The sequence below is a fragment of the Haemaphysalis longicornis genome, unplaced genomic scaffold, assembly GCF_048455015.1.
Source record: "Haemaphysalis longicornis isolate Haplotype H1 unplaced genomic scaffold, Haemaphysalis longicornis Haplotype H1 scaffold_7, whole genome shotgun sequence".
Taxonomy (NCBI): Eukaryota; Metazoa; Arthropoda; class Arachnida; order Ixodida; family Ixodidae; genus Haemaphysalis; species Haemaphysalis longicornis.
The window spans coordinates 75622047-75640107 of NW_027526422.1; the positions used below are offsets into that span (position 1 = coordinate 75622047).

At 49.5% G+C, this 18061-nt stretch overlaps 1 protein-coding gene across 1 annotated transcript in view; it reads right to left on the reverse strand.

Annotated features, from left to right (window-relative positions):
• Positions 1-18061, reverse strand: part of LOC144146362 (phospholipid-transporting ATPase ABCA3-like) — a 116467-nt gene that overhangs the window by 6337 nt on the left and 92069 nt on the right. Inside the window, exons 14-18 of the mRNA XM_077678319.1 lie at positions 16924-17073; positions 12557-12966; positions 9038-9225; positions 5330-5503; positions 3917-4142 (exon numbers count right to left, since the gene is read on the reverse strand). Of these exons, the coding sequence (XP_077534445.1) occupies positions 3917-4142; positions 5330-5503; positions 9038-9225; positions 12557-12966; positions 16924-17073 (1148 nt within the window). The remainder of the gene's footprint in view (positions 1-3916; positions 4143-5329; positions 5504-9037; positions 9226-12556; positions 12967-16923; positions 17074-18061) is intronic.

Below are 18061 nucleotides of genomic sequence, written 5' to 3' on the forward strand. Positions count from 1 at the left end.
ATCCCGGTGTCATCGATTTACTCGGCGCCACACCGGAGCTCCTCCTCACCACCGCTGACGCCTCTGTCACAACTATTTTCTCCCTCGCCTCCACCGATGCCCCTTTCGCAAGTTGCGCAGTCGGCAGCTACCGACGGTAGTGTGGTTATCAGAGGATTGTGAAAAATAAACAGAAGCACGGACGAGCGTCAAAAAATGAACTGACGATTGCTACACTCCCTAATATGAAATTTGTGCGCAGCGCGAGCTGCAGTCTTCAAGGTCACGGTGCATTTCTACTGCGTCTCAGGAAGTGTTCGCGTGATCAGCGAACGTACGGCGGCGTGCACTACTCTGCTGCTACCTCGGAGTGCGCCGCTGCCGCCGTCGGCGAGCATATTGGAAGTCGTGTTTGAACGTCCCGCGGAAACGTCAAGTGGTTCGGATTAGCCCCGCACAAGGGAGCAGCTGGCATGTTGTTGCAGATCGTATTTGAACCTCCCGCGAAAACGTCACGTTGTTGGGATTAGCGGAGAATAGAACAGCATATGGAACAAGTGTCAGTGGGAGGGCGCTCCTTGGTGGCGACATATGAAACATGTGTTAGTGAAAGGCAGTGGCAGAGAAGATGCCGTAGCTGCACGTGTTGGACTCCCCTTCACTTTTCGCTAGACGGTCCTTTCCGTTTTCTTTATTTCGTCGCTGCTGCGTTCGCTCACTCGGTTACCCGGACATAAACAGACGCCGCGTCCGCGAAGCCAAGGTAACAGCAGCCGAAGGGCTGCCCCCTAAAACCACCGAAACCTGCCGTCGCGGTTTCCACTCAAATTCACTTCGCCAAGTAGCTGCGAATCCCTACCGGTCAAAGGAAAACTTCCCGAGTTGGAATTTTTTTCAGCTTGGAAGGGCTTCCGAGCGACAGTTTCGCCGGTGTCTTTCACGCCATATATTCGCCATCACTGGTTGCTGGTTCATGCATGCACGGTTAGCCGGTAGAAAAAGGGCGGCGTGCACGCACAACTAGGCTTCATGCTGCTACCGATGAGATTCCGGTTGTGCTGGTATTTTGATGGCGAAATTACATGGCTCAGTGCGCTTAGTCGGCTGTCCTCCTCAAGTGTGGTTCGAGTGTTGGTTGATGTGTTACACAGACATCTTACACACACAGTAAGATGCATACTAGGGGAAAGGAAAACGGATAGCCGCATGTTTGTACGAGAGAATACAGCTCAAGGTCTTTCAGGTTTTAAATCATTATGGAATGGATGCATGCCGTTTGTTTGGAGGAAGAAGAGCAAGAATCAAAGCGTTGGCGCGAACACGAGCGCGAAAGGGTGCAAAAACAACGGAAAGCTGCTTGCGCCGCCGGTACTGCCTTAAGTTCTGCTCTTGGCGTAGCGGCGAATCTCTCCCGGATGAACAGCAAATTGCCCGGTTAGCATATCACTTCTTCAGACGGCTTTCTGGGGATATTTTCGGCGGCGTCTGTCCCTTCAAAGCGCACGCACATGACCGGTTGCTGGTGCATGCAAGCGCAAGTTTGTAGCGGAGAATAGTGGGAGGGAGGAGGCGAGGCGTGCACCCGCAACTATAGGTTTCATTCCCGTACTGATGGATGGCATGTCCATTGTGCTGGGGCGAGATTTAAACGCGGACGTTAAACGGCCCAATGGGACCCGTGCGGAGTCTTTAGTGGTAGAGCGGATTGGGTTTGTGTGTTAGGCTATGTTCAGGTTACCGACGCAAAACCCGTATCGTGATCTATGGATGTAAGAAAATGCCGTGTCACGCAGTTCGCTTGGCTCAGACGTGACAAGACGTCATTCTTTAAACTTATCACGACAGTTGCGGCGGCAGTCTGATCGCGGCTTTACACAAACATTGAGGTAATTGCGACGCGGGAGGGACACAGGCAGTTTCATGTTCATCGGCAAGAACAAAGCTTCGATCCGTCAGAGATTCATTCAGCTAATTGGCTAGGAAATATCCCCATCGCAAATTACGATAAACGTGTTTTGTTTCGTGCACTCCGTGGGCTGCGTCCAGCTTTGCAGGTCATCCTTCTTCACGGAGTGGAAGGGCACTAATTTTTTTCTTTTGAGCTTTGGTCAGGAAGACAGCCGTCCCGGCAGGAATGAAACTTGTGTCATCGCGATCAGCCATACAAAGCCGTAAACAGTGGTCAATGGCAAATGATACCTTATTACCTGCAAATGCGTTTTGCAACCATATATTTCCCAAAAAAGACTTAAAGGGAATAGTTTAAGTGGATAGAAAGCTTAGATATACACATAATTATATATGTCAGCACATTTAAAACATTTTGAAAGAGTCTAGAACACGCGCAGCATGCAAGTACCACTAGGAGATAGCTGGAGATAGGTTTTCCTGCCACACAATTACTGCCAATCCAAACAACTCGTGAATTCCCCATTAATGCGCATGAAAAGTATACAGTTAGCATTTCAATGTATAAAGCGGTTGCAAATCATTGTGGCTTCGGAAACTGGGTTGCACATGACGAATCCGACCCGATGGACCGGCCTGCGCTGAATTCGGCGATGAAAACTGGAATTTAAGAAGAAAACAAAGGAAATTTATCTCATGACCAGTAGTCGCGGGGAGAGATACGGAAAAGTCAGGTAAAGGTATGTAATTCTGCAGCATATAGAATTACAAGCGGAACAACACCGGGAACGCGATACATAGCCGATGCATAAAAACGACCTAACAGCGCGAACCGGTACGGTCTGCACTGGCTGTATGATTTAACAGGTGACAGCACTTCGTGTCATTCAGCCCATATTTCCCCGGCTTCTTTCTAGCGTTTTTAGTGCTAGCAATGTAGTATGTGGCCGCGGTAATCCTTAAAAAACGTGGAACCGGAATAAACGCTGTGACGGTAAGTACGAGAGAACACCAAATGAAGACTCATCGGCTGACACGACCTTCGGCCTCTGGATGCTCTCTATTACCTTTTTTGTGCTTTAAAATAACGCACAACATGCTGACTACTGTAACCATACTATTATTGTACTCGTTACAATTTAAACATTCTAAACTAAGTTTACTCAGATGTTTATGCTGATGATTTGTCTGAAATTTTGAAGGGATCCTGCAGCACGTTCATCCACAACCTCATAAATCAAAGTTACTTCCACTACAGAGTCAACAAGCGCGTCCAGTGCTTCGAATAACGGGTCACAATGTACGGCAGCAAATATCAAATACAGTGGAATCTCGTCGTTATGATTCTGCATAATACGTTTTTCCTGGTTAGTACATTTTTTCCCCCGGCCAACGTCCCTTAGAATAATGCATTTTTGTGCGTTTAATACGATCACACTTTGGCCGGGAATAGAATAACACCACCGCGCATGTGGATCTTGACTACATTCATCATAGATATCTAACGTTTATTTTTCGGTTCTAGCTCAAACCGCACTCCAACAAGCCACAACTCGCACTTGGCAGAGATGCGGAGGCCGCCGCAGCGCCGGTTTCGCGGCAATAACATCGCTACCAGGCGTGGACTGTCCGTCTAATGATTATAATACGTCAGGCGATGCACCGCGCAATCTGGCAAAGCGTATCATAATCAAGGAAAGGAGGCCTGTGCGCAATGCTCTCGGCTGGCGCGCCTTCCCTTCCCGACTTCTCGCCATTCTACGCTCTTCCTGCCCTGTTTATTTTTGTCTTTCTGTCTTGTAGCTGTTTCGGTGGTCCCCCGGCTTTCCAAAGTACCCAGCAGGTTGGATGCGCATGGGAGCGGCCGATCCGGGTGTCTCCCTGAAGCCAAACCGGTTATCGTAGCGGGAGACGCTTTCGCAGTATACCGTAGTTTTGCGCACATGTTTTTCGCACTAAACTGTTTTATATGGCGCTAACGTGCCGCCAACTGCTTCGACACCATGATGCATTTATCGCATCCAAGTACCTCATGCTGGTCTGTGAGCTTGATGCCAGGAAACTGCTTTGGCACAGCCTCCACGAAGCGCTTGGCCTCTGCTGCTGCGTCGGAAGCAGCCCCGTGCTTCAGCATGGCGTGCAGCCGGTAGCCCTTTCCGTACTTTTCACGCAGGTGTTGCACCGTGCCAAGGCACATCATCTGGCCCTGGACCATGATGGTCAGCCGGTCGCAAGAGATCTCGCACTCGTCAATGCTGCGTGTGAACATGTAGGAAACCGCACTCAGCTTTCTCTGCTACCGTGAGAGTCAAATAATCAGCGAGCGTGTCATCTATCATGGAAATAATGCTAAACAGTGCCACACGGTTGGCTCTGTGCAGCATGGTACTAATTATAGCGCGACAGATACTGCATAAAAATAGAAACTGTTCATCCACGATTATATATAAGCGCCCTTGGAAATGGCAAGCCGTGAGTGATGCCATAAGATCCGCCACCCAACTTTCAGCACTAATAGGAGTGTTTCCTGCTCTGCCGTTTCAGGCTGAACATTCGGGATAAAGTTGGCTGTCCCACAAGGCATTTTTGCTACTCAAGATGTACTGAAGGTCACGAAAAGTTCACGGAAGCCAAGGCATAGACAGCGTCGCTGTAAAACCCTACCTGAGATGTTCACCTGCTTTGAGGTACGGCTGAAAGTTCAGCTATTTGGTGTTGACTTGAATACACATTGTCAATGAAAAACACACAGACCAAGAAAAACTGAAACAAGGCGATCACTATGCTGCAGGCTAATGAAGGTTCAGTCGGCTTCTTTCTTCAGCCGTGTCAGTTTTGCTGGTGACCTGTATCAAACTGCGCTGAGAAACTCTTCCGGCAAAAAGCGTTTCGCGTTCGCGATGGCTACATCTCCCATGCACAGCGCACCACTGTACGAAGTAACAAAAAAAAAACTTTCAATGCCACAGTAGTTGAAATTCCGGTTCAGCAGATTCATTAGAGAAAAAGAAGATAAGAAATGGTAGAACCCCCTTTCTGCCCACGCCGTAGGTTAATTGTTAAAAGAAAGGTAAAATTACGTTTTCTTTCAAGGTGACATTATTGGTGATGACTCTCTTTCACTTTTTCCCTTCGTTACTTTTTGTTTCCTTGGTCACAACGGGTTCACCACATTGCTGAATTAATCAACCCGTCTTGATTAAACCTGCATCAGCCTGAAATATTATACATATAATATGTGTAAATAAAAGGAATTACACATTCTTTGCAACGCTTGAGTTCAGAACCACTCTTATTTTTTGGCCTCCACCAAATATAATGCCCTTTCACTGAGTTTGACGTGCACGGGCAAACGTTCACTGAATTACCACTGGAAAGCCTGCTATCGATTACAAGAATTTGAGCGAAAGAGGATCATAAGGCTCGTTCGGGCCTCACTTACTTGTGCGAGCTGAGCACGAAGGCGGTGCGCGTCCCTTTCTTTACGCGTCCGATGGCATCGAAGATCTTGGTGCGCGATACCACGTCCACGCCGGCATATGGCTCGTCAAGAAACACGATCGGGGGCAGACCCAGGAGAGCTGCACTGATGGCCAACTTACGCTGGTTTCCACCGCTGCGAATAAACCAGTCGTATGGTAAACGTTTGGGGTAATCGTTCGCTATAACCAGTATAACACAAAAAGGCCTGCTCAACTGCTATCACAATATATGTAGATAGTGAACAAAAACTCCAATAATGGGCGAAAAGATATCCCTTAAAGGAGCCATGAAGAGAAAATACAACTTTGTTTAATTTGAAAGAACTATGATTCAGTATCTCACTCAGCTCCATTAGAGCCACAAAAGATGTTTTTTAACGAAAAAAAGCAACAAGTATTTAAAAACTTTCAAATTTTGCGCCACAGTGACGCGTTATGAGCGAGAATGACGTCATACGGGCCAACAATAAAACATAATTTTCAGTGCGTTAACTGCACGTTAGCATTCAAGTGATGCGGTCAAATGGAACTAGAGGCCCCATTACAGACGTCCAGTCATGTGTCGTCGAGACAGGTCAGTAAGGCGGCCGCCAATCGCACAAACAAGGTTCCGTGCCGTTATAGAAAAGTTGCGGGAAATTGGCTAGGGGGTCGCGACTGCTTCAAACGTTTTCTTTCATATCTCCGTTATTTGTTCGAAGATTGCGATGCTATTGGTATCATTGTTATCGGGACTAAGCAGTCTTTCTAATAAACCCAACTTGTATTTTGTCTTCATGGCTCCTTTAAGGAACGGACTGATGCATGCGAATCCTTACCTTATCGATAAGGGTTAAAAATAGCGTCGCTATCTTTGTCGACTGTGGTTCAGAAGCTAGAAGCAAGGACCGTGACACATTACTTTTGGAGCTAACCGATTTATGCCAATACTGCCGCGATATTTGTTGGCTGGCGTTGCAAAGCTACACGTGAGGATGAGGTTGTACTACTTGTTTGATCAACCAGATTTAGGGGAAATCCCCAAGGTGGAGTAAGTTTCTGTGAAGGAAAGTCTGACATCCACCTGAATGCAGTCATACGGCTACAAAGGAAAGCTATACAGCTTTCTCAGAAACTTCGCAGTTGAAGAAAAAGTCTGGACCAGGAAGAATTTATCTTCAACTGCGAAGTTTCTGAGCAAGCTGTGTAGCTTTCCTTTGTAGTCGTACGGCTGCATTGAGGTGGCTGTCAAAGTTTCATTCACTACTTTTTTGGCTGGTGCACGCAAATTCTGTCCCTGTTCGTAAAATTGAAACGTGCTGTTACAATATTTGTCGGCTTTGATTTAAAAACTGCAACCACAGACAAAGGCATACTACTTTTGGAGCGGACCGATGCATTCCAATCCTCGCCCTGGCCATAAAAGCGATACCTAGTATCGTGACATTTGTCGACTGTGGTTGAAAAGAAACAAGCGAGGACAAAGGTACATTAGTTTTGGAGCAGAACGACGCATTCGGACCCTGGCCCTGTCTATGACAGGGAAATTTATCGTCGTGGGTAAAAAGGTAGGAGCAAGGAACAAGGAAGATTACTTTTAGGGTGGACCAATGAAGGCGGACCCTGGCCCCATCCATGGCAGTAAAACTTGGTATCAATACATGTGTCGCGTTGGGTAAACAGGTGATAGCATGGACCTCTTGCTCCGTGGCATGGACCAAGGCAACTTAGTTTTGCTGTAGACAGATGCGTGCCGATCCTGTCCTGTCTCTAAGAGCGAATCCTCGTTGCATGTATTTGTCGGCTGTGGTTTTCAGCAACCACTGTGGTTGTCAGCGTCGGTTGTCAGCGACCGACCTGTCTGTTATATTTCACTTATCTGCCCTACTCCCAGCTAACCCAATAGATCTGCCTTCCCCCATCTCCCCGTCACCCCTGTTTCAAGCTTCAATCGCTCCCTCTCCCTCGTCCTATCCGTAAGAGCGACACCTAGTGTCACGATATTTATCCAGTGTAGTTAAATACCAACAAGGGAGGATAATGGCACATTACTTTTGGAGCAGAATGATGCATGCCAGTCCGTGACCAGCCGGTAAGAGTGAAATTGAATCAATGTGTATTTCGCCTTGGGTAATAAGTTACAAGCAGACCAAGGACCATTACTTTTGTGCGGACCGATAAATGCCAGTCCTGGCCCTGTCTGTAAGAACGAAACCTCATTTCAAAACATTTGTCGATTAATTGTGTTTAAACAAACTGCGCAGTTCGCACTTGTGGTACAAGGCTCTTGAAACAGGGAAACTAGGAGTCGACCTAGCTTCTTCCAGTTTCCGGAAGTTTTGCAGTGTGTTGCTAAGCTATGCAAAGTTTTTTTAGTTTTACCGATGTTCCTACTAGGCCAGGCTAAGTCATGAGGGTAGGTCAGGCTAAGTCACTCACAGAGCACATTGTACATGGCGCAGCGAATGGTTACCCAGCGTTCCCCGCGCAGGTACTTGCTGACAGTGGCGGGCGCGTGACCAATTTGTCGTCTCCTTTAGTGACAGATTCGGCGCATGAGGAGCAGGAGGGCGCTGTGAAGGCGACACATGCATGAGAAGAGTGACGGGAGGCAGTGGGAGAGAAGACTCATTAGCGCTCGTGCCGCCTTTTTTCTCACCCTCTAAAAGCCGTTCCTGTCCGTTTTGTTTCCGCCAACGCACGTTCGTTCGGGACACAACCCACGTGAATCCCAGGTATAACGGCTGAGCAGGGGAGGGGGAGGGCGCTCTTTGGTGCGAATCCCAGGTAATGGCTGGCAGAATCTCTGGTTTCACTCTTTGTACAGCCACGTGTGTGAATTCAAGTGACGCCGCTTGGGTGATTACTGTGGGTGTCGTTTAATGCCATTGTTTTCAAACCTCCTCCAAAGCTTGAATGGAAGCCATTTTTTTCGCTTACGATCATAAAAACTAACCCAACAAGCGTTCCTAACTAAATGAACGCGGGCGCTACCGGTTAACTGCTTACATTTTGCCTCAAATGTACCTACAGTTTTCTTTGCGCTAAACAACGGGGAGATGTATGACAACCGCCAGCGGTTGACGAGTTCAGCACGCTTATGACTATATAAACCGCTTGGCTTCCCGAGCCTCTGGGTTACGCCGCGACGACAGCCGCTACGACGGAACGCCGTGTGGCTCTACTTGGGCCCAGCGAGCGAGCTACGACACGAGACGAGCCCCTAAAATGCTCTTCACTGAAAACGCTTGCACGAAGGTGATGAAGGCTGACTGGGCGCTGTCCCAGGCAGCTCGACATCCGATGCTGCACATTCACACTCTGTATGGTGGATTACGAGAATGAACTGGATGAGCTGAATGTGTTGTGCCAGTGCGACGGCCATCAGACCGTCACAGATGGCATTACGGCCACCCCAACGCTTATTTTCCGCATCGACACCTCCTCTCGGAAAGTCAATTCCTCAGAGTGGTTTGAATAACGCTGAAATCGTGTTTGTAAAATACTTGAGCTCAATGGGAAGTTCTCTCTAGTTATCCTCGCTCCTAGTCGCAGTAATCGCAAATCGTTCCTTCCAGTCTATGGAGGGAGGAAGAAGCAAACCATTGTGGCTTCAGTTCTGCAGAAGACAGTTGTTCGTCATGAGCACTTTTGTCAAGTAAGCACGTAGACTACAGCGGGGTGCCCACCTGTAGACTCCACTCTGCTTGCCGGCGTGTGGCGTGAGATCAGCGATCGACAGCACGCTGTCCACCTTGCCTTTCAGCTCACTCTCAGGGATTCCTCGTAATCGGCCAATTAGGTACAGGAACTCGTAACCGGTCAGTTTGTCTAGCAACCCACCCGACTGGAAGCAGTAGCTGATCTGTGGCTGCCACTGCAAAAGAATAGCACAGAGTGTGAAGTACCCAAAAATTAGATAGCTTGAGCAAGGGTACTCTTTTATTATGGCCACGCATAGGATTCGTTTAACAGGAGGAACATTTTCCGTAAATAGATTTCGTCGGTGGCAAAGATAAGCCATACGTTATGAATCAGTAGCTTTTCAGCAAGCTAAGTGGAAGCTTAAAAAAAATCACACATAGCAAAGTAACCGAGAATGTTGCGAATCGTTTGAGGGTCATATTCGATGCTGCCTCACTGAATCGCAAAGCGCTCCAGAGAAGAAACATCCACCCTCGCGAGGGGCACGATCAAATGCAGAATTTCCGGGGGCGCACGACGTTAAGTAGTTCGCGTTACGTTAATGTTGTTGCACTTGTGGCAACTGCTGACGAGAGAGCGCGGCCATGAGTGCGTTCCAGCCTCGCCGACACCCGCCTTTATCACGCCACGATCGCGCCACGCGCGCGCGATGCCGACGTCACGATCACGCCACAGATGCTGTTGATCCCGCGACGCGCGCGCCCCCACCTGTTGGGCGCGAACCGACCGCGGAGAGAGCGCGCGATGCGAGCGGAGAGTAGGCGAGGAGGAGCGGGGCTGACGAGAGAGCACGGCGATGAGTGCGTTCCAGCCTCGCCGACACCCGCCTTTATCACGCCACGATCGCGCCGAGAGGGCGCACGTGCGAGTGATGCGGACGACTACGGACGCCAAGAACGGGTGACATCGTGAGTTAAAGAAATGCTCTGCATTTAAAAGTGGTTCTAACTTAATAAATCGACCGCACTGTATCAATTACTATTTCGGACAGCACGCTCTGTTGCGCCTAAATTGAGGATATAGAAGACTCATCCTTCGCCCTCTGGATGTCGCTATTTTACCCGCAATCTGCGCCACGACCAGCCGCCGCCGGGAAGGCCGCATGCCGCAACTCAACGTTACTAGATAGTTGCTGGCCGCCACTCTGTTTCGATTGCGTACGGCTTACTCATTCTGACGTCAAATCTGGCTTGCCAATCGGCAAGCGCCTTTTTCGGGAAAGCTATAAACCTCCACCCCATAAAGGTTTGATCGCCGTGTGCAAAAAAAGATCTCCGTGAGCAAAAACGGCAATGCCTAAGACGCCCAGCGCGTGCTTCAGGCTCATGAGGCATGCAGCATAGAGCGCAGAATAAGGAAACCACAAAACTGCATGATGCATGATAAGACCCCTGTGAATAATGTGACCCCCCCCCACCATGTGTTTCTGGTAAAGATTGTTTGCAGACTATCTTTGAAGGATAGGCAGTACTGGTATCATTAAATCGATAAGGTCTTGCCTGAGATACCGAGCGCATGCGTCAGGCTGAGCAGGACCCAGCATTTGCCACATGTTTGGGCACACTTCCGCTGATGAAATGCTGTTACACGCGTTATTTTCGATTCGAAGTCGGAACTAAGGACAAACTAAGCCTACCGGAGCTGACCGACTAAAACGTAGAAACAACAAAATGACGGCGCATATGAACCATTGCAGTGTAAACAAATGTCACGTAATGCGAACTGACCAGTGATTATGGTGGCGGCACGGAACAGAAGGAGAAAAGACTGCCGATACCCTGTACCCTTACGCAGTGACACTGGCCGAGCGCAACCGACAAGCACGCCGAGGCGACGAGAAACATTTCGTAACCCTCCCCTATCACCATTTCAGGTGGCTTACAAAAGCTTCCCTGGACGTCCACTTTCGCAGGGCGGGACGGCGGTTAATTTTTTATTTGAAGTGTCATAACGCTACACTTTAACAATGCAGCAGAGCGCATTCAAGACGCGAGAGAACTAATTGTATGCCAGGTTTGCCCATGCTGCACACAGATCGCGAAACCAATGTGTGTAGCGTTGTTCTCGCCCGAAAGCACGACCTATGAGGCTCTAATTTGTCTTGCCGTTCGCGATGAACACAATTCTCAGGCGAATCGGGACAAGCTTAAACACGATTCTAGATCACAATGAGAGCCGAGTGATCGGAATCTCAGTGATCAGGACCGAAGCGTCCTGAGTCGAGGCGATCGTAATCGAAGTAATCGGCACAGGCGCGAGGGACACAAACACAGGGACCACTGCAGAGACTACACCGAACGCGCCGGAAACAGAAACCGAGATAGGAGCGACGAAACACACATGTACAAGGACTGCACTCGCAGTGACAGTGATAGGAGAGACAAGGATAATCACCGCCGCCATAGCGATCACGGCAAGGACAGAGAAAACTGCAGCTACCAAACGGACAAGGACCGTGATCGTGCGGACAGAGAGCATGACCACCGGGGGGACAAGGATTATAAGCAAAAGGAGTGAACGAAGTTGTTGTATAAGAAGCTGCAGGCGTAGTCGAGACTGGGAGCGATGTTCAACCCGCATTTACTGGTGTTCAGAACAGTTGCCGTCAGGTGGCGCTGCGCGTGCGATGAGACTACAGGCGAGTTGAGCAACCATACCAGCACCGCTTAGCCTAACGGAAGAACTGCGGAAGTGTCTTTGTTGAAAGACTCAAAAACAAATGCGGATGATGCAAAAATGCCTAAAAAAGCAGCTGAACCGACAGGGTCGCACAGTGTCGAGCGTGACATTAACATTTTACGAGGCTTGTCTTAATTCTGGTTGGAAATCGAACAAGCAGCCCTTCGCTACCTCGGCCAGTGGTTAACCGCTTTCGACAGAGGACTAGTTCCCCTAAGAAAAATTATAACCAGGTGACAAATACAATGTAAAGTATAATGACCAAACATCGTCGCTCTTGGCCACTATATTGTATTCGTGAATAAGGATAGGCCAGTTATACTGAGCTTCGCGTCCATCCCCATGGTTTCGGCGCTCTTTGCACCAGTTGACCTTGCGCCATTAACATCCAACCATCATCATCATCCCTACTGATCCTCCTCCTCCGACACGATAACCACTCCAAAGGTGTCACAGTTTCGCGTGCGTGCATTCGTACGTGTGTGCGTGGGTAGGTATGAATGCCTGTGCAAGCGAGTGTGCACGCTAGCATGCACGCAGTATTGATATATACCTCTAAAAGCGGATTTGTACATTTGTTCTAGTTGGTTTAATCCTGTATGGCTACTCTAATAGGGCACCTCTTCAAGGGTGGCGATTTCCTGTTCTTATCGAGCCCCTCCCCTTTCCACCCCCCAATACTGCGAGTGCAAACCCTGTAACATGAAATTTTTGTTTAATTTTAAAGCAGCAAATTGTCTCTTCCACTCGCATCAGCGAAGGGGAAAACTGTGCGACAACGCCTGCGAGGTTGCGTATCGGACAATAAGGTCTGTGTTTCTTGCCTCCGTTTTTCTTCCGCTCAGCGTTGCACTCTCCGTGTATGCCTCCCCGAACGTCACGTTCGACAAGCCGGCCAGGATCTCGAAGGTGGTGGTCTTGCCCGCCCCATTGACGCCCAGCAGGCCGAAGCACTCGCTGCGTCTCAGCGCTAGGTAGAGGCCCCTGACAGCGTGCAGGTCACCGAAACGCTTCTGCAGCTTCCAGGCGACCAGCGCGTAGTCGCCGAACTTCTTGTTGCTGCGAAGCTGGTTGACCAATTTCATCTCCTCCTCCACATCGTCGTCCACTTCCAGCTCTTGCGATCCCGGAATGACGTCTGGCTTATTTTCGCAGTAGCCGCAAAGGAGGACGCTCAGCACGACGTACAGCACCACGCCTTCCACAGCGGCTACCAAAAGAACGCTGCCGATGCCTTCGCGGGAAAAGCCGTAGAGCGGGGGCAACTCGCATTCTGTCGCGGTGCCTACAAGACGGCCTAGAAGAAGAAATACAATTAAATTATATTCTACTACTTTATGCTACAAGAACATCTGGGCTCCGGCAAGGCTATTAGTGGGCGCATGCAGGACGTTTGTACAGAAACAGCGACTTAGTTTACAAGACATAAGACAGGATTGACAATATTATATGGGTGCGACAAAAATAAGATGTGGAAACCCATTTTCTCTACCCAAAACCCACGTAGTGTATGGGAATCAGCAAAAAATTAGCCCCATTTTCCCGAAAGGAACGCTGAGTAAATGCGGAGCATCTCGGGGTTTCGTTGTGTTTCCGTTGTGTTCGTAGAACTTCATCGGAAGAACGAAGTGAAGTTGAGTCAAACGCAGCAAGCGCTGAACTGAACGCCCGCAGCGCGCTACCCGATTTCCATTCAAGGTTGTAGGAGAGGAGACGAGAGGAGGAGAGATGCGCAAGCGCCGAGCATGCGCCGCGAAAGCAGAAGCGAGAACGCGGGAGAAGCGAAAGCGAAGTGCACGCAGCTGGTACGAGAAAAGAAGTGGCGGGAGTATCGCGCAGCTGTGGGAGAGAGGGAAGGAGGAGAGTTGCGCATGCGCAGTGTGAGTGCGGACGCCGACGCGGGACATGCCCACACTATAAGATGCTCTAAAAAGACATTGAAATAATCATGGTGAAGTATTTATAGGTGACGAAATATAGATTATACAAAAAGCAAAGGTTCGTTTTCTTCGATACGCTTTTCTAACGCAAGACGGAAATTAGTGCTCCGCTCTAAAGTGATGGGAAGGCTATTCCATATTATCCTTCCAATGTAGTTTATTGTCCGTTTACTATATAAGTTGTTGACAGCTGGAGTGCTGAAGTTTCTGCTTGTTTCGTGTCTGGTTTCCCTTAGAGGGGGCATCAAATAACTCCTTTGGCAAAGGGTTGGTATTTTTCAGTATTTAGCAGGTAATACCGGCGGCTTTGCAGTCTTTGGCAACTAACCCGCGAGGGGAACACGAGTAAATGCAGAGCATTGGGGCCTCAGTACTGGTTGAAGGCAGTGTTGCTTCCATCGCTTCTTCCGTGATGCTGGAGTAGCAGACACGAGTAAACGTGGGAGCGAGCGTCAACCAAGGAAGGAAGGAGCAACGCAGTGACTGAAGCACGAGCGACCGCTAGCCGCGTTATATTTGCAGCGCGCGCAGTAGAGGGAGAGCAGTACGGGGGGGAGAGCGCGCATGCGCAAGCAGCGCGCGCCCTTCCACGCCCCACCGCGCTGCTATCACGCACCTGTTACGCCGAGACCGCGACGGAGCGAACGGGCTGACTACGACGCATGCGCGCGCCAGCCGTTGTTGAGAGAGAGGAGGGAAGGAGGAGAGGCGCACCTGCTGCGGACGTGGAGCTGTGGACGCCGTCCGACGCAGGAAGAGGCGAGGCTAAGAAATGCTCTGCATTTAAAACTCCCACCTACCCTCGCGGGAACCCCTGTGTAGATGCGACGCATAGGCGGAGTGGCGATGGGACCGCGTTTTATAGATAGCGCGCATAACGTTGAGGGGACTGCGTAAGCCGGTCCCAGTCGATGACGACGTTGGCGTACTTGCAAAGCGGCGTGGACGCTAGGTGTTTGAGCCAAGCGTGGATGTTGCTTCGCCGGAGGACGGCACACCGGTTATATGCGCAGCGCGCCCGAAGGAGAGGAAACCGCGGGAGAGAGAGTACTGCACATGCGCCGGCCCCAGCGCGTCTGCCGCGGCTATGACGCGACACAATCCAACACAATCCACTTTAATCCAATCCAATCCCAATCCAAGCCAAGCCAAGCCAAGCCAAGCCAAGTCAATCCAATCCGATCCAAGCCAATACAAACCAATCCAATCCAATCCAATGTTCCTCGCGAGAGAGTGTTCGCTATCGGAGAGGAGAGGGGGTGAGCGGAGGAGAGCGCAGCTGGCGCGGCGAGGAGAATGGGGGAGGGGCGGACAACGCCGACGACCACGACGCCGGAGGGACAAGGCGAGTGAATCAGATGCGCTGCAACTAATATATGAGTAGAGGGCTCCATACGATTAGAAAAAGTTATTTCTAACAGCCCTTTTTTTGTTATGTTATGATGCTATCTTGGAACCATGGATAAGTACACCGCCACGACTCTACACAGCACCCTAAATGACAGTTGTCATGAGAAGAAATCGCAGCGACATAAACGAAGCGGCGTTATAAGACCACGACAACAAAGAAGACGCAAGAAACGTAGCGCGAATGTCATCGACACGGCTTCGAGCACTCGCGGCCACGCGCCGCCCACGAGGCAATCGGAAGCAGCCAGCGACAGCGGCCCGTGGCAGAGGCGAGCCCGGAGGGGGTAGCGTGAGCCGGATGCACGGCGGTCGGGCGACCGGACCCGTGCCGTGCCCCAAGAGGTCCTCCACAGGCGCAACCTCCAGAACTTCTCATCGGAAAGCAAGTCGTCTCGGCGGGAATCAGTGAAAGGCAGCGGCGCTTCTAGAGAGCTGTGCTCCCAAGCCGGTGACGGGAGCTCGGAGCACAGTGTACTACCCGCCACTATATACGACGCACTACGGGATATTTGAACGCTACTTTGACTTGTGCCGGTACCCACAACGTACTGCGTCCTATTCCTTCGTTCCCGGACAGTGACTTTTTCGTGTTTCTTTCAACTCGTATCGGTTTTCTATAACGAATTATCCTAGTCTCTCTGGTGTTATCACTCTTTGGTTGCCTGTTGTTCAGTAGTTCTTCTGTCCATTGTGTGTGTAATTATTTGGGCTTCTGGTACTATAAAAACTAGCCTCATTCACTAGGTTTGTGTCGGGTAATCGTTATGGTTAAGAACCTGACAATAATTGTCGTCCGCGACAGGACCAATCCGTAAGCACCAGTCCACAAAATCCTTCTCACAGCTCATAATCAGTCAAGGCACCAACTTAATTACTCTATGTTTACACACGGCAAACAAGCCGTATACACAGGCCAGAAATCATCCGCAAAGGAAAGCCGGCAGGAAAGTTGTACCCTTTTCGGCAGTGGGTACGGTGCCACCCTCTCTTTCTTTGGTACACGCGTCTGGCCGCGCAGTCAGAAGGCTTTCCCTTTAAATCACATGGTTCCCGCGCACATGCAAACTCTCTGCCACATGGCGAGCCCGGCACACGCAGGGAAATAAATCTGCTCGTGGCTTTTAGATTTCCTGAGCAACCGATGAGTAGTGACGCAGATTTTTCTACGATTCTAAAGCTCTTCCGCTTTTCTTTTGGCTTGCGCTCCTTCGTCCAACTAGAGTAGCGTCTTCTGAGCTTACCCGGCGGGTGTTTTACTCGTGTCACTAGACTCTCTGCCTGGCTCCTTCGAACTGAAATTTGGAGGCGTTCTACGTAGATGTTTTGTATTGAAGTCTCTTTTGACATCGAGCAGTTCTTCGGAGGCGGAATGTCCTGCAGCTCCGTAAGACCATCATAAAACGTAAGCTCGATAGACCTGACGACAATCAAGCTTGATGTTGCCACGGGCGTTTTAAGCAAGCAAACAAACAAACAAACAAACAAACAAACAAACAAACAAACAAACAAACAAACAAACAAACAAACAAACAAACAAACAAACAAACAAACAAACAAACAAACAAACAAACAAACAAACAAACCCAGTGCATGGTTCACCGCAGTATTACATCATTTAGTGTATCCTATACCAATAAACTCGTGTTTTGTTTTATTTTTGTCGGACAGGACAGCATGAAACAGTAGAAATGCCGACTACCATGATTGTGACATTCCTTTACGAAAAAAAAAACGCATGAATGCCCGTTACGACAATAACTGCAAGGTTCTAACTTCAGTCCACTAATAATAATACTGGCTACAACCAGATATAAAGGGCAGTGTCAGCCCACTGAGCTTACCGGTTTCGTCGTAACAGCTATCGGCCTTGATCTGCCAATCGGTGATCCTGTAGAAGCACATGAGCAGACCGTACGGAGGCACAATGAAGAGCACCTCGTCCAGTCGCACAAATAATCTCGCGATTTGCGAGAAGAGATGTAATATGAATCCTGCGGAAAACGAAAACCTGCATTCATATCAGAATGAAAGATGGCAGTTGTTGAATACAGCAGGAAAAGACTCCTTCAGGTTCACCGTTTTGGGGAGCAACTTACCACAAGTGGAAGCAAAAACCATGCATCCAGTGTTTCGCGAAAGTTTGCGTCTTCTTGATCTTTCGCAGACTGCCGTAAAGCTATAGGCGAAGTGCACCGGACAACGCCCGCTACTAGCGCACCACTTTACCTCATGAAGCTGCTTGTAGAGCACGCTGGGCAATCGATACAGAAGTGGCCATTTCTCCACCAGTTATCACCCACTTCGTTCAGCGTGCCATGCCAGCAGTCTATGCGGCTGCCACTCAGACACGGCGAAAACATGACGGCCTCTGTGAGTACAGCGGTTCCCGTTTACCTTTCCTATTATCTATTGTCTGGTTGAGCTTCAACGTGTTGGGCTTCAACATCAATGACTAGTTTGAACTCCGCAACTGATGAATTAATTGAATTATTTATTGTCGCGGTTAACGCGCCGACGCAACGCAGGCGATGAGGCGTGCCGTAGTGGAGGGCACCGGATTACTTTTGACCATCTGGGGATCTTTAATGTGCGCCGAAATCTCGTACACACAGGCGTTTTTGCTTTTCGCCTCCATCAGAAAACTTGCCGCCACGGCTGGGAATCGAACCCGCGACCTCGTGCTCAGGAGCACAACACCTTAGCCACCGAGCCACTGCGGCGGGTGATCTGCGCCACTGAAGCTATTCGTTCTTCTCGGCCTTTCTTATCACGAAGTCACCCTAGATTCCTTCTTTGTGTGGGCGCCTGTGCTCGACTTTTGATAATCCCGGCTGTTGGAACCTGTGGTGTGTAGAAAACACTTGCGTAAATTGACTAATACGACCACAGGCCCCGATGAACGTGACATCTATCCCAATGAAATGATACTCCGAACCACCGGTCAGAAAACACCAGGGCTACGTGCCTAAACACCCTTGT